The sequence below is a fragment of the Acartia tonsa genome, chromosome 4 (assembly GCF_053477335.1).
Source record: "Acartia tonsa isolate MP-2025a chromosome 4, ASM5347733v1, whole genome shotgun sequence".
Classification (NCBI taxonomy): domain Eukaryota; kingdom Metazoa; phylum Arthropoda; class Copepoda; order Calanoida; family Acartiidae; genus Acartia; species Acartia tonsa.
The window spans coordinates 47,125,568-47,143,075 of record NC_137263.1 but is presented as its reverse complement, the minus strand read 5'-3'; the positions used below and the strand labels follow the sequence as shown (position 1 = coordinate 47,143,075).

General features: G+C 30.5%; 1 protein-coding gene across 1 annotated transcript in view; it reads left to right on the top strand.

The window, feature by feature from the left end:
* Tmtc3 (Transmembrane O-mannosyltransferase targeting cadherins 3) overlaps positions 1-17,508 on the top strand; it is a 53,449-nt gene that overhangs the window by 11,990 nt on the left and 23,951 nt on the right. The window contains exons 2-4 of the mRNA XM_080158565.1: positions 9,224-9,460; positions 9,866-10,272; positions 14,081-14,156. Coding sequence (XP_080014691.1) covers positions 10,032-10,272; positions 14,081-14,156 — 317 coding nt within the window. The 5' untranslated portion in view covers positions 9,224-9,460; positions 9,866-10,031. The remainder of the gene's footprint in view (positions 1-9,223; positions 9,461-9,865; positions 10,273-14,080; positions 14,157-17,508) is intronic.

Genomic DNA, 17,508 nt, shown 5'->3' with positions numbered 1-17,508 from the left:
GAAATAAAGTTTTATTTTTATTATAAGTTATTGTTGCAAGGCTTATATTTATACACTCATTGATCGATATCATAGTAAACACTAGAGGAAGGTGCATCTATAGAATAGCAATATAGCATAGAATAGAATAGAATTTATTAACTAATGCAATACATTTAAATTATTAAATATACATATAAAATCATATTTTAAAAATTGCATAGCAAGGAGTAATTAAGCCTTGGAGTAGGCCGTAAATTTACCCCTTTAATTGATTTCATTTATCATTTTATTTATAGCCAGAAATTACAAAAATTATTTATTATATAAAGATATTTACACGAATTTAATAGATCAATAATTAAGTGGGTTGACTAAATAACTATTTACAGTTACAGAAGTTGGTACAGATTTTATTTCTTACAGGAAAAGCATTTTCTTTTGTTGCAATGAAATGATTTATAATTTAAAAGATAATCTTTTTTAATCATGGACAATGATTTCTTTACAGAGTCTGAAAGCCTTATTTCATTTCTCAAGTTATTCCAAAGTTTTGGAAATGACACTGCTGGAAAATATTCAAGATGTTTTGTTTTAGGTATACTTATCAGTAACTTTTTTGATCTCTGAGAAGAAAGAACTTTAAACATGTTATCAAAGCTTTCTGGGAGTTTCTTATGAAAAAATTTACTTATAAAATTTAAAATGTTTAAATTTACCAAATCATCAAATTTTAAGATTTTAGATTGTCCAAACAAAATTTCAGTGTGTGCATTATAATTAGCACCTACAATAATCCTTATTGCCCTTTTTTGGTGTTTTCTTATTTGATCAATATCTTTACTTTTAGAGAGACCCCATGTGATATTAGAATAATTTAAGTGAGGCAAAATCATTGAGGAATAAATCGTTTTCAAAGTTTTTGATGGGAGAACATTTTTTATTTGATTTAATGCATATAGAGAACTAGAAACTTTGTTTTTTTACCATTTTTGTATGCTCATTCCAATTGAGAAATTCATCAAGATGTACCCCAACAAATTTAAAAGACTTTGTTTCATTTTCATTGCTGATTCTCTCAACTTCCTCCCCATTAATGAAGATTCTAAAGTTATTATTGACAGGTTGCATACTGCTAAGTCTGAAGACCATGTATTTTGTTTTAGATACATTTAAAGAAAGTTTATTTGCCCTAAACCATACTGATGCCTTATCTAATTCTTCATTTAATGATGTTTTTATGGTTTCTAAATTACTTGAGGTTTTACAAAATATTGTGTCATCTGCAAAAAGGCTACAAAATAAGGTTGTTGAATTTGGAAGGTCGTTTATATACAACAAGAACAAAATTGGTCCAATGACAGAGCCCTGTGGTACTCCATGGGTTAATACTTTTTCTTTGGACTTTACACCATTTATTTCAACATACTGTTTTCTATTAGTTAGATAATTTTCAAACCATTTTGCAGATACACCTTTAAAACCATAGTGTTTTAGTTTGGATAGTAAAATTGGTATATCACACGTGTCAAATGCCTTTTTAAGGTCAAGAAACACACAGGCACTGTATTCTGATTGGGGCTTATTCAGTCCGTCATAAATATCTATCAGTTAAGATCTCATTAACTACTAAACCTGTTGAGTCCTCCCTTTCAGGGAAGCTTCATTTAGCCCCCAGAATCGTTTTACTTTATTCTTAAATCTTAGGATGGTTTCAAGCTATTTATTACCCCGTGGCCAGTTTTTAAACTGAGTGCTACCCTATTTTATTATGTTTGTTTACAACATACACATTTTATAAAAAAACATGGCATATTTTTTAGACACTTGATAATTCTAGCTTCACATTTCCTTTAATTGCCTAAAAGTTATACATTATATACAATTATTTTGGGATTTGCTTTTATGTAGTTGGTCTGCAACAGGACTTGCCATAGAAATTATATAAAATATCCCCATGTAAATATATATGTAATATACATATATATTGTATTATAATTATATATACTATACTCAGTTGTATCATATATTTAGGTAGGAAAAATATATTTTGTAAATAATATTTATTCTGTATTAGAGGGTTTTTGTTTTGTCTTAAATAATAGTTAGTTAAAATGAAAGATTAAGAAGATTTTATTAGTCAAGGGATTAATTCTTTGCATTGCCCCACCATTGAGATATGATTCCTATAGCTCCTAGAGCTAATTTTAAAAATAATTTTATTATTTTGTTATGGTGTTTGTGTCCTTAACAGTTCGGTTTTTGAAACATTTTTCTCCTACTCAAAAAAATATCTATATCTGCAAAGTCTAACTATCCCCTAAGAAAGGTAAAGTCTAAAGTTAAAATTATATCATTAAGACATAGATACACAAAAACTAGTCCGTATGAAATAATTTTTATATTTGAAGAGAATAAATATTTATTAACTACCCAACTGTTAGTTTGGTGGGGAGAATCTTGGTAGGGAAATTTGTATGAATGTTAAATCATTAATCTATTGCATTATGTCTTGGTCAATGAAAATAAATAGGTTTAGACACACCCTCTCTACCTCCCCTCTATTCTAATATAAACATTATTAAAAACATGATAAATTGTATTTCAAAATAAGCCTAAAAAATTATTATTATACATATGCATTTATGCATACTTTCATAACATTAGTTGGCCGTTGCAAAAGCATGAAATATTAACTAAGGTTATATTTTTAACCTGAGTTATTTTCTTAACTGTTATTTCAGAAATAGAACCAAAATTTTTTGTGAGGCTTTCTTAAACCCATAAGCAACTGTATAATACCTTTTTGGTATGTGTCTTTTATACTGCATGAATTTCTAAAGGGGAAAAGTTGTTAATCTCGGATGCTATTTAATTTAGATGAATCATTGTTTGTGAAGATTCCCTGATAAGAATCTTGTTTTTCTCACCAGCTGTGTAAAATTAGCTTCATAAGAAGATTCCATCGTTCAATCAGCATACATACCTTAACGTATAAATCTTAATATTTTTTTTTATTTCTATGCTATAATAATTTAAATATTGTCACCCTCCTCGTTTGCGGTTCAGTTTATTTTTAGCAATATTTTAAATTTTATTAGGCATAGTTCTTGCAAAGCATATTATTTGCAGAAATAAGAATGTTAAAAATAGTACTTTTCATGATTCAAACCAATAAAAAGTCATTCACCAGAAAATTTAGACTGGAGTGTGAGACCAGGTTTTTTTTAACTGTTTGGGGGAGGGTACCACCAACCTTCCAAAAGAAATCGACCCTAGAAAAATATGTCCCCAATAATTTTTTTTACTTTTCTTCTTAAAACTAAAAATAAAAGTAAGAAAGTTGATTCACCCAACTCTTTTAAGTGCCTTAAGATACCTCTAGGGGCGTAGCCGCAAGTATGTATAAAATAAAGTTAAAGACATTTAGTAAGTTTGCAGTGATTTTGTCTAAGCTATGATAAGATAGACATTCAACTCATTTTATTTCTAGTTTAATGGCCTCCCCTTCTCTTTTCTCAGAGTATAATCCTTCTACATCCCCTTCCTTCCCCTCTTTTTATAACTTTCTTTACACTAAATCTATTCTTAGCAGGATATGAATTTGTTCAACAGAATACATTTATTATAAGATTTTGGATTTTGTTGTGACTTGTATTACAATGGATTCGCCACTAGCATCTAGGAATGAAGTCGACCCTTCTTGAAAGCCTAAAAATATAAGACATATAAAGCTTTCCTGATTACAACAGTGACAGAGATCTTGTGCTTCACTTTTTTATAATAAGGGATATTAATGAAAACAGTAAAAGTGTCTGACCATGACGTCAGAAAAAATTAACAATTAACCAAAAAGAGGCCGCTATATATTTTACCATTGTGAATACTGGCTTCTCATTGGTTAATTGTTAATTTTTTCTGACGTCATAGTCAGACACTTCTACTGTTTTCGATATTAATATGTCTGAATAAATGTTTTAGTGAAAAAAAATGCGAGGACCTAAATGAAGCTTCACTGTAAAGGAGAACCATGTAGATTCAGTGATCTTATGCTTTAGAAACACAAACAGACAGACATCCTGATACTTTTTTTTATAAAAAGGATGATTTAAAAGCTAAAAAAAATCTTTTATTTTACTTATTGGTCTGATTAAAAATATTTATCTTTATTTAAAAACATTATTGAAAATAGATAAAAAAAAAATTGGCAAATTACAATAAAAAAGAACATATAATAATGTTAATGTTAGATATTATTGAATAAATGCCCCGTCTAATTACATCTTAATATATCACTTCTATGCCAGACCAAATCAGAAAAAGAGTTAAGAGAGTGTGTGAGTGTGACTGTGTGTGTGTGTGTGTGTGTGTGTGTGTGTGTGTGTTTGTGTGTGTGTGTATTCAGGAATAGAGGGATGGAACAATAGATAAAAAAAACCTTGTCAAGTTGGGTAAGAATATATGCAACTATTTTATTTTAGGTGATTTTTAAGCTTTCTCGGTTTCCTTGGTATTATTAAGAATTGTGTATGGGAAAAGTAAGTCATATTGATTAAGGATGGGTAAAGTGATCTTTAACCCCTCCCCCCCCACAAAAAAAGAAGAAAATATTAAGGGAGTGTAATAGGAATATTAACCAAAAGTTTTTATGACCGCTTCGCGCCATTGTTCACAGCTATTAATTTTAACAAATCAGGTAAATGTGGGTTTTTATCCCTCTTCATAAAAAAAACTATTTTTTATAAGATAACTACCCCTCCCTGAATATAAAACTTTTTTTTAGTTCTGTTTTTTTATAAAGATTAATGCCAATGTCCTATCTCAATATTCCTGATTATGTGGGTCTGTGTTTTTGTGTGGGTGTATGTTCACAGCTTATGATACATTTCTCTTTTTTTCTACATCATTTAACTACAAACCATTCTTTTACTTAATAAAACAAAAGATTATTTTAAGGGGGGGGGGGGCCCGGGGGGGGTCAAGCTTGATGTATGTTAAAAATATAAGTAAAAGGGAAATGCATACATTCCAATACCAATGCGTTTAAAACATTTCTAAATGTTAACAGATACTTTAAAAAGAAGAAAAACATTAAAAAGAAGAAAAAAGGATTAAACTCAAAATCTAACTAGTTTTGTTTATAAAACAGCAAAAATGCATAGGTAATTATTTAGAATATGAAAAGGTCTTAATTGCAACGTATTATAGACATGTTTACGCAGATAGTAAAACGATAAATTATATGAGTAATTCCAGTTTTGTTAACCCTGAAGGGCCGAAGGCTCGGACTAACAAAACTGTATAAATGTTATGATTTTTTATTATACTATTCGTAGAAATTGTCTTTAATACAATACTATACATGATTTTTTAAAATGGCTGAGAACCGGTTCCAATACAGCGGATATAAATCGATTTCGATGTCATACTGTAATATATATTACATAAAAAAAACTTTTTTTCATAAGTTTAAGGCTGTCAAGTATTTTCCATGGCGGTTTTTAGTGAAACTAATTATAAAAATACAATTTTTCAGACAAGGGGGAGAATACAGAGTGAATTAAAAATAATTAGGGGTGTGACGAAATTTTTATATAACCAGGGTCAGTGTTTGATAACATCACTAATAGAGGAAGAATTATGACGTTTGTATTATCTTGTTTGTGTATTGATAACTACCGGCTTAGCCTAATAGCTTAAACCACCACAGGACCAGTAGGTATATTACTGAAGAGTAGAGCCGGTTAAGCGATTACCGAGATCTTAATCTTAAAACGGACAGACAGACGGACAGATAGATATTGTTCTACTTTGTAGTATAGATATAAAAAATAAATCATCAATAAGATATTTCATTTTTCCATTGATGGAAAAAATATTAATAATCACCTTTAATATTTCATCACAACCCCACACTAAAAATATATATAGCTGAATTCTCGCATAATGAAAATCCCAGTTATTTGATGTAAGGATACTGTGTGTTCTAAAAACTTGAAAAGTTGATGTTAAAAAAGGTCACTTTGAGCTAGAAATGTAAGAATAGTCAATAAAATACTGTCACTTTTGGGATGTATTCACTTTTAAAATTTTATAATATTTGTTTTCTTGTTCAAGACATTTTTTTAAATTTAAAAAGAACTTTTTACACTTTTCATACAAAAATTAACAAAATCATATTTATAATAAAACAAATACCAAAACTAAAATTGAAAAATTTTATTAAGAAGGGAAATTTTAAATGTAATTTACATCAAGCTATTAATCTACATTGAAATTCTCTTCAAACAATGTTTTTCAACAGAGAGAGAGAGGGGGGAAATGGGCTGTTTATTACACCAGTCCCCAAAGTCCTATAATAACGTTTCCTTATTCGTTGGCTATAGGGACTTTATTGAATTGAGATTGGTTAGTTAATTAGAATGAGTTTCAACAAATAATTTTCATCCACAAAAGGGATAAATTTGTGTTTAATCATTGGGGATGTAGATCAATTAATTTGTTATTGTCTTATCCCTTTAGATCCCTGGTTTTTCATACCCTAAGCTTTTTCAGTTTCTAGCACATAGAGTGGAGGGAGAGAGAAAAAGGAGAGATGAATGTGAGATAGAAAAACTGACACTTTAATTTTCCTAAAACCAAGCTGTGTGGACACCATTTTGGTAGATTATACAAATTCCAATCTAATTCATTATGCCACAATTTTTAAACAAAAAAAAATAATACTTTAACTATATATCAAAGATACGAGTTGATAATAATACTTTATTTTTTATCTATATGCAATAGTGGGGGCATTTTTTTTAGGGGGAGGGGGATTCGTTCACCACCCCATTTTAATTTTAGTTTTAGAAAAGAAAATTAACTTTTTTTGTGGGATGGGATGGTGTAATTTAAATAGTCAAAAACCTTTCCAGGACCAACATAAAGCTACAGTGTAAAGGACTACCATATCGATAAGTTGTTACCGTTGTGTATCCTTTGGTACACACAGACAGATACAATCATGTTACTTTTATATAAGGATATCAAATGCATAAAAAGAAAAGAAAAGAAATTTGAAAAAGAAATATAATTATATATGTTTGTGTGATTATATATAAGCGCACAAGCCACCGACACTTTGTCTAGATTTTAAACTATCATTAAGGAAGTTCATTGGTCAATTGGTCACGCAAGATATTTAGAAAACGCTCAAAATCTTAATAGTTTTATAAATAACTTTAGCTAGTTTTATACGTATAGAAATCATATCAAAATTTGGCCTCAAAAAGATCAACACGTTTGAAATTGACGTAGAACGTTTTTGTAACAATTATGGAGTTATTACGGATTTAAGATTATTCCTGATTACTGCAGGAATCTTTATACAACGTTTAAATTGATAGGATACCTTTAGCATACCTTTTAATTTAATTTATTCTAATGGTTTAAATTAGAGCTGAAACCATTGGTACCAAATTGAAATAAAATTAAATTGAATATGGCGCCTAATGACCCAGTCGTGAATGTGTGAAGTCCTGTTATCAATTGACAAACCCAATTGTGTCACGAAATCATTTCAACAAAAAGATACACCTTACACCCTTTATGATTAGGATACTTTTCTTGCACATAAAAATGAAGTAAGAAATAGATCTATTTTGGACAGGTTTTCATGGCTCAAAAACTGCGTTATACCAAAGAATATTATATTACTAAGTACTTAGGTTTATATTGTAACATTATGAAAATAGGTAGGGTAAATGCCTTAGCCACGTGTTGTTGGATTTGCAGTCAAATATTTTTGTCACCACGTTAGCCATAGTCATAATTTAGACATAAAATTAAGCATCTTGATAGTCTTACTTTACCTCTATATATTTGTGGTCTAAGTTACCTCTATAGATTTGTGGTCTTAGTTACCTCTATAGATTTGTGGTCTAAGTTACCTCTATAGATTTGTGGTCTAAGTTACCTCTATAGATTTGTGGTCTAAGTTACCTCTATAGATTTGTGGTCTAAGTTACCTCTATAGATTTGTGGTCTAAGTTACATCTATAGATTTGTGGTCTAAGTTACCTCTATAGATTTGTGGTCTAAGTTACCTCTATAGATTTGTGGTCTAAGTTACCTCTATAGATTTGTGGTCTAAGTTACCTCTATAGATTTGTGGTCTAAGTTACCTCTATAGATTTGTGGTCTAAATTACCTCTATTATGGATTTGGAGAGCAATAAAAAGTTTGATTGCATGTCGTAAAATGGTCTCTTAATATGAGTTTACTTTTCGTGGTTTAATCATAAACATGTTTTTGTTAATCATTCATATAGCATGTAAACAATCAATTAATTCATTTTAAAAAGTTATACTGTTCTTTTAAAGGATGATATATTTTACTAGTGGCTGCGTCTTTTCCTCTAGAAGAATATCAAGGATAATATTATTAGCAATACTTATAACTTTATTATAATTGATAAAATCACTTTTTCTTTGGGTGGAGGGGTTGATTTATTTGAGATTAATAAATCTTAAAATTTGAAAAGGACAGATATTAGGTTTACATAGAAAGGATAACTCAATCGGTCTTGTAGTTTGTGAGATCTTAAGGAACGGACATGAGCCCTACCTTATTCATATAAAGATTAAGATATTTACTTAAAATTTAGCAAAAAAAGTGCATAGATTGCCAAAAAGTAGCTAAGATGATATGGGGCGGCGGTGTGCTGTCTAAATTACAGACAATAATTTGCTACCCAATTTAACCCCCCTTACCCTCTCACCTTCCCAAGAAAACTAAAATGGGCATAGCTAGCACCCCTCCACCCCCCCCCCCCACATATACTCACAGTGCAGTATAGAAATGGGAACCCCATAATTTTATCAAACTAAAGTCTATCATTACACAGTGTTGCCCAGATATAGCCACACAGAAAAATGACCACTGTTATTTTAAAGTCAGATTTCTCTACAAAAAAAAAAACTTTATTAGTTCGTGATTTAAGTTTCTAAAGCAAATTTTAAGGATGATAACGGTCAAACGGCTTTATGACAGATTCTAAATTATAGGCATTATTAAGCCAATTCTAATAATGTTTAAATAAGGCTGTGCAATCAGCCGTTTTGCCGCGCGCAACTTTTAAAGATATATATTATAAACCTTCGTATTTCAAACTAAAAAGAAAATTGTGCTTTGTACAAAAGAATAATAAAATATTTTTGAGTCTTTTTTGTTGTCACTGTATAATTATGTTTAAATGTTTCAGATCTGTAGAGAAAGAAACCTCTGGTGTTGATAAAAACTGAGATAAAAACAAGAAACTATAATCATCACAACTGATACAAAAATAAAAACTTTCATCATCAATTCAGCAAAAAAATATATGTGACAATAAGACAATTAGAAAAAACTAAAATGATGGTTTAGTAAAAAAATGGACTAATTTAGTGTAGAAATGTTTAGTTAAAAAGAATTATAAGAATAATTATAAAATGCGTATAAGGTTGGCTTTTGATTTTATTTGATTTTCAATAAAAAAAAGTAATAATCATTTAAATCCTATTATGTAAAGTAGTAATAACTTTTTTTGTCCGTAGCGAAGGATCTCACTTATAGATGAACCGATATAGTTCTCCTTTACAGTGAAGGTTCTTAGAGGTCCATGGGAAGGTTTCTAACTATTTTGGGGGATGGTATCTCCACCTTCAAAATAAAAAATGATAATCCCAAATATTTGTAACGTTTTCTCTTAAAAAACATGAATTGAAATGGGTGTGAGATCGACTTCTCCAAATCAACTTAAGCGACCCTGGAGGCTTTTAGGGGTGTAGCTGCTAGTCTAACATATATTAGACAAAAAAATTGTTATAAAAGAGTTACAAAATCAAAAGCCAAATTGTAATATCAGATGTCAGGTGCACACGATTGGACTCGAACCTACTACCAAGAAGCTTGCCTGACAAGGTTGACTTGCAGCCCCGTCCTCCGCTTTGTACCTAGCCTCTGGGAGGTATCGCTGCCCGCCGGAGACATTCAGCAAAATAGCTGCCAGTTAGTCTCCGGAAGGAGCTGATATGGATGGTGTTGGGATGAGAAATCAGCAGCCACATCAACATAGTCCTGGCGGCCACCATCACCAGGGCCATCACCACCACCAGCAGGGCCACCAGGATGGAGGGTATCATCAACACTCCCCACACCACCATAATCACCACCACCATCAGCACCAACAGCCACAGCAGGAGGCCAAAGGTGGTGGTAATGGTGGTGGAGAGGGGGATTATATGGGAATTGTTCAAACGTTTATTGCACTTGGTAAGTTTTAATTTATAATGTAAAGTACTGTGATGTGTATCTGTCTATCTTAGAAATTTGGGTTTATACTTTTCAAGGAAGCGTTATATTCTTATATTAAATACATATGAACAGTATCTATGGAAATCAATCGTTCTATATTATCACCCCAAATTTATTTTATCCTTTAGATGCCATGATTTTTGCTTGAAAGATTCAAATTGCAACATTGTAAAAAACTTTCAGTTGTGGCAAAATTTGTTTCAAAATAGCTGTGGCTTAGTTTCAATGATTTCGGATAAATACATTAAATAAAAATTGCTTTTGCACATTTATGATTTTCAACCCATTGTGGCTGCTGGCTTAAATTCAATATACATTTAAAGAGACATGTTCAGAGGATAAAGAGAGAATTAGGGGGGAGCCATGCAAAGTTGAAAAGAGGGGTAAATACAGAGATAGAGAGAGATCTGTCATTTTCAAGTATCAACTTTGAATTCAAACTGTTCACTTAGAAATGAATATAAATTGGAATGAAAGGCTCAAACACACATCAAATCAAACACTCACACACACTTACATACATACAAACACACACACACACAGAAAATCACATACTGGAAATGTCCTACAAATTCAAGCTTTATAGCCAATTGTAATATTTGACGCATTAAAAAGAAGCAGTGACAAACGAACATTTACTCTTACAAATTTGTTGTAACTAATCCAGTAACAAAAAACAGAATATTAGACTTTACAATAATGACAATAAGTCAGATCATAAAAAAATTCCATAGCTAGCCTAATAGTAAAAATTTCCTGGACATTATATTGATATCGATAACTATGTAAGGTTTAGGAAACCCTAACTCAAAGTCTAGTCTAAAAATTTATATAGAATTTTGCCTTATGACTTCAGAGTTGCAATGCTATAACTTAACTTAACCTTATTTAAGATCTTTATTTCCAATGACGATTTTAACATGCTTATATTTTCGCTTCAAGACGGACAAAAATCCTCTATCTACTTGAAATCCTATACAACACAGCTGCATAGCCTTTTATTTTACCACTGCAGATATTAAAAATGAATTATTGCAATGTAAGACTAAACATACTGTAGATGACCTAAGGATTGGGTCTAGTTCGAGTACAGAATCTGGAACATGCAATATTAAAGATAACACAAAAAAACTCCTTCAATGCACTTATAGCTTGTAAATTAGAACAAAAAAGTTAACTTCTAAAATGCCTTGGTCCAAAACATGTACAACTATGCTAGGAGAAAAGTCGTGCAATCAAAGAACAAGGTCGTGTAATCATTATTGCACTATGGACAGGTTTCTTTATTGTAACATAACCAAATTCCTCTACTGCACGGTATTCAACAGAGCTGCAGCTTTCAAATATAAAATGATATATCTTATTAGTTTTAATCAGAAATATAAATGATGATTTAAAATAAAGCAACCACTTCATTATTCATTTATTTCAACACTGCTTCTTCCTTTAGTTTGGACAATGACAGAACTACCTTTACATTGAAGAAACAAAATGATTAATCGTGCTAAAATTGCTTTAACATTGCCTTAACTACGTCATTTGCTTATTACAGACAAACATAAATCTAAGGAACATTCGTAAAGATGCTACGCTTATAACACTATGTATATTGTATGATTTCTTATAGGAAAATCATAATCATGTTTTAAATAGACGTACAACTTATCTAATAATGATAAAAGAGTTGCTATGCTTTTCAGATAATGCCTTATAGAAATCAAGGTTTGAAATTTATAAGACGATTATTTTAAGTGCTAACACAATTTATGATAAGGGCTATCCATTACCCGATAGACGTACTGACAGACTCTAAAATAAGAGGTTAAGTTTCAGTATATACATGATTCAGTCGTAGCCTACACTTCTATAAGTAGGTTTAACAGCTAATTTAAACTTTGTTGAGTTTATTTTTTAAATTGATGCAGTACTTTGAGAAGCGAACCTTCTTTACACGTCACTAAGGACGGACAACTCATTATAATTATCACTATTAGTTTCAAATGTTATATCTAAATATCATATTAGGTTAAAATAAACTCTTTAAAGGTTTAAAACAACCACCTTACATTATAGATCATAGAAAAAAGCTGTAATTTAAAAAAAAAACAAGGACATTATAATCTCAATTGGTAGAGCATTGAATGTTAATAATAGCTGGATGAAAAAGAACAGTAAAATAAGAACTTTTTTTAAAACGATAATAAAAAGAAGAATGAATATAAGAATACGAGCTCATTTATAGACGTTTATTTCCTATATAGATCTTCCATGGATCTTGATACAATAATGCAAGCCGTTTTATAAAAAAATCTGTCGAAAATAATTCATAAGGTAAAAAACAAAAAAAAGTAGTCGCTCATATAGGTATAGAATAAAAAAAACCTTTAAAGCTAAAGCACATACAGACGGCTGTACGGACTCATCCTAATTGTATATCTGCTGCGCTACTAACCAGGTCATATGTAATAAGTAGCGCTACGATAAAATCAATAGCAACATATTTTAATGAATAAAAGAGTTATTAATTAGGTTTTTTTGGTATGTTCATTTTTGAATATATCTTTTGAAAGCAAACTATGGTTATATTTTTCAGTTATGAATGTTTTTATATTACGCAACTTACCATGATATAAATACAGAGTAATGGACGGACATACAAACTCTACTTATAGCTGCGCTACTAAGAAAAAGAAACATAGAGAAACACGTGAATCTGATATAATTCAATTTTAAATGGCCTATTTCCTTTTCTGTGAAATATGATAAAGCAAACCTTATTTCTCTTTTATTCGATACTTCTCTACTCTAAAAAGAACCTTAAACCAGTTTTCTCTTTTTTTCTGCTGAATGAATTTAAAATATTTAGACAGCAATTTATTTTAAATAATCTCAATAATCCTAGAAGTAAGTCTGTGTAGTAAAATCTGACAAACGGCTTGACCCGGTTATTCCAAATTTTTGTGAAAAGCTACTGGCAGGTTCAATGCTACTTAACTATCAACCTACAAATTTCTTATTATTAAACAATTCTAATGTAACTAGGGTATTACACTCCCTTAATTAACCCATAGCCCTAACACATAGAGCGACTCAAGATGTACTACAATTTTCTCTCTAAAAAAAGAGATAAAACATAATAATTTATTTATAAACTGGGACTCTTAGATTGCAATTACAACTGCGCAAAAATTGCCTGCACTATTCCTCTCATCAGGGATTCCAGGGATAGCACAATGAATGATAAATTAATCTTCCATTGAATCATACGAAATTCTAACTTTGGTACAAGTAATAATTTGAGGGTAGTTAAGGTTATATAATGATTCAATTGTCCTCTCCCTCCCTGCTTTAATTTTTTTTAACACAAGTATCTTTCCCTTGGAACATAAGTTCTTTAGTTTGAATCCCCCCTCTTACCCATTATTTTACCTGATTCTAGTTTTGTGTGTGTGTGTGTTTTTTGTGTGTGTATGGGTGTGTGTTTGTGTTTTGTTAACATTTTAGAGATTGTAATTACCTCTTGAGAATAAAGCAAAAAAGGATACACAGTTCTAGTTTTCTTTTTAATTTTTTAAAATTAATTTCATAAATTTGATAATATAATACAATGGTAGGCTAATACACAGACTAAGTTACCAAGTTTATATTTTAATTGACCAATGGTAGGCCAGTATGACGTAATTTTTATAGGCACTATAAAAAGCTTCACAATATATATCTACCTGTCCTACTTTGATTTACTTTAAAATGCATATTTGTTTTTCAGTATGTGTGAGTATTTACTGGAACAGTCTACAATGTGGTTTTGTCTTTGATGATATGAGCGCCGTCAGAGATAACAGGTAACAACACTGAATTATTTCCACTGGAATAAAACCGGTTTAGAGCCATAAAAAATCATGTATAACATCATATTACAGACTATTCCACGAATGATGAAATAAAAATCATAAAACTAATACAGTTTTGTTAGCCTTGGACTTCGGCCCCTTGGATCTTTAATCTGATTTAAATCTTATAATTTTTATTATGATATCCGCGGAAAAGTGACTATGATACGATGTGATGAATAAATATTCCATAAACAGATCCTAATCTGATATTTATGAGCTGGATTGAAACCGGTTCTGAGTAATACTTAAGAAAAGAAACATATATCATGGTGTTTTATACTTGTCCAGTACGAATATAAATCTGATTGATATCCGCTTGATTGAAACCGGTTCTGGTTTATACCTAAAAAAAGAAAACATAAATAATTGGGTTTTATAGACATGACTTCCGCGGATAAATTTAGGATTAAAACTTTTTATGCCAGGGTTTTATTAGCCAGTACATACATTATATAATGTTTAATTTATAATAAAAAAGTATATACATAAATATCCGTCTGTTATGAATTTTTTGTTTTTATTTTATTTTTATGATAATTAGTTCGGAGAAATTATTTTTCAAAGTCTAGATTAATCAATCAAAATTGTTGTGCATCAAATTCCACTTAACATAACATACACATACTGTTTCTTAATTGCAAAAAAGATAGAAATGAATAAGAGTATTTTAAATTAGAATGTGGTACAGTTCACCTAAAATTTTAGTGGATTCGATTACTTCCATATAAAATAACTTTAAGGCGTTTTGAACGGTCAAGCGGCTAAACGTACAAAATACGTTAGTACATCATTGTTTCCAGCAATAGAATCCCATTATATAAAGTAGTAAGCTTCTTCTTTGTCTGTAGCAAAAAATCTTGCTAATCTCTGAACCGATATGGGTTCTCCTTTACAGTTAGGCTTTTTATAAAATGGTTTTAGGCTATTTTTCTGTCTAAGTATTCATACCCCTTCAAATATAGAGCTCCTAGATGCTAGGGGTGCAGCCACTAGTACAAAATAAAACACAAGCTTTTAACTTTAAGTATGTTCAGCCGTTTGGCTGCTAGCAGTTCTATTCTTAGGTTTTTTATTGTTGAAATAATCGATTCCAGGAACATTTTACTGTAAGCTCTAATTTGATAATGAAATACATACGCGGAAGTGACTGCGCACCCGCACAAGGAACATACTCATTACTTTGTCATGAAGAAACTATTTTAGTAGGGAAGCTTATGTGTGTCTGTCCGTCCGTCCGTCCATAACGATATGGGGAAAAATGATTTTCTCGGTTCTATTTAAGATAGAAGGCTGAAACTTCTTTTCAAAATTCCCAACTTTATGGTGTATGATTAACTATAAAACACCCATGGCGGTCAGACTACTTTTTAGCTGTTTTTTTGGCTATTTTTATGCGGAATTGAATGCGCACCCGCACAAGGAACATACTCATTACTTTGTCATGAAGAAACTATTTTTCTTTATAAAGCTCATTAATTAATATTAATGATAATACTGTACATATTATGACAAAGCTAGCTTTAATTAAATCAGTTTAAATAGCTTTATATTTTACATTTTGTATTTTCATAACAGTAAATATAATGAATTTTATTGATGCTAGTAGAGTCGCTATTGGATTAACGAACTGAACAATAAAAGCTTCCCATATGATGTTAGCAACCAAAATTGACGAAAATTTGTCTAACATCATAATATCCACATATATTCTATATCCAATTATCATATCTTATTTTGGATCAGTTCCTTTTGGACGCAATGATCCTTGTTCAATTATAAGTTTTCTACTAATTCTATCAATATAGGTTTTAATTTTATAAGAAACTGTAGATCATTTTATTATTCTTTTCATTTAGACATATATGAGGGATCTAAAGGGATAAGACAATGGTCGAAATATTGATGTACATTCACAATGATGATACACAAAATTTCTCCTCTTGTAGATTAAAATTAGTGTTTGAAACGTTTGAACACTCAATTTAATGAATTAACCAATCCAAATTCCATAAAGTCATCGAGGTTGTTAAGCTAAGGAAAAAGAAAACGTTATTATAAAACTTTGGGGACTAGTGTAATAAACAGCCACTGTCCCCTCTTTCTCTCTGAAATAGTTGTGCTTCATTGTATAATAATTTCCATAAAATTATTCTCTTGGTTGTAAAAGGAAAAAAAACTTTACATTATTAAGATTTATGCAGATTTTAGTCCGAGACTATTTTTCTTATGGCACAATGGGATTCGTGCAAGTATATAAAGCTCAATAAATCTCCCCCCACTCTTGAACAAGAAACTGGGCTTCTTCTTAGTTTTTTTTTCTCATCTTAGGGGTGGCCATGTTATCACATAAAATTTAAAGTCCTTTCTTTAGTTATCTTTTTCGAGAACCAAAAAAGCTGTCGGGGAATCTTACATAGTTCATTAAAAGGTTATTTTTGAAGATAAACAGTTAAATAAAATTTCCAAAAAAATCTTTTTTATAACAAAGTAGCATGGCATAAATATAATAAAAACTTAAATTATTAGATTCTTAAAAGCTGTTAGTTGACCACACCCCAATATTTTTTTGTAACAAGTATTAATATTAGCTGAACTATTTCCACATCTGAAAAGTATGTACAGTATACATGGTACAAGGGATCTTAAGGGATAAGACAATGGCCGATAAATTTATGTACATCCTATATGATTATACTCAAAATTATCCCTTCTGTAGATAAAAATTAAAGGTTGAAATTATTGAACACTCAACACTCAATGAATTAACCAATCAAAATTCACTAGAGTCCCCAAAGTTGTTAAGCCAACGAATAAGAAAACGTTATTATAAAACTTTGGGGACTATTCTTATAAACAGCCCAATGTCCCCTCCCTTCCTGGCACAATGTACATGGTACACATACCACATACAGTATATATAATGTATATATCAGTAGGGAGGTTGGTAACAAATTTTCATCTCTTTAAGATTTTCAAGTTTGCTATTTATACATAGTGGTGTAATTTTTTTAACTTAATTTTAAACAGATTTCCGCGGATATTGAGTTGGAAAATTATTAGATTAAAAAATTGTTTGTAATACGATGCTATGCTTGATTTTTCAGTATAGCTGATAACCAGTATGGCTTAAAATTAATGGTTATGAAGCCATACTGAAAAATTGTTTCCAGTGCAGTGAAAAAACCATAGTGAAAAAATAGTTTTAAACCTTCCTTAGACATATAGGAAGCTCCATACCGGTTCAGCTACACACGCTCAAAGAGACATCTTGTTACTTTAATATAAGGATAGAGGAAAAATA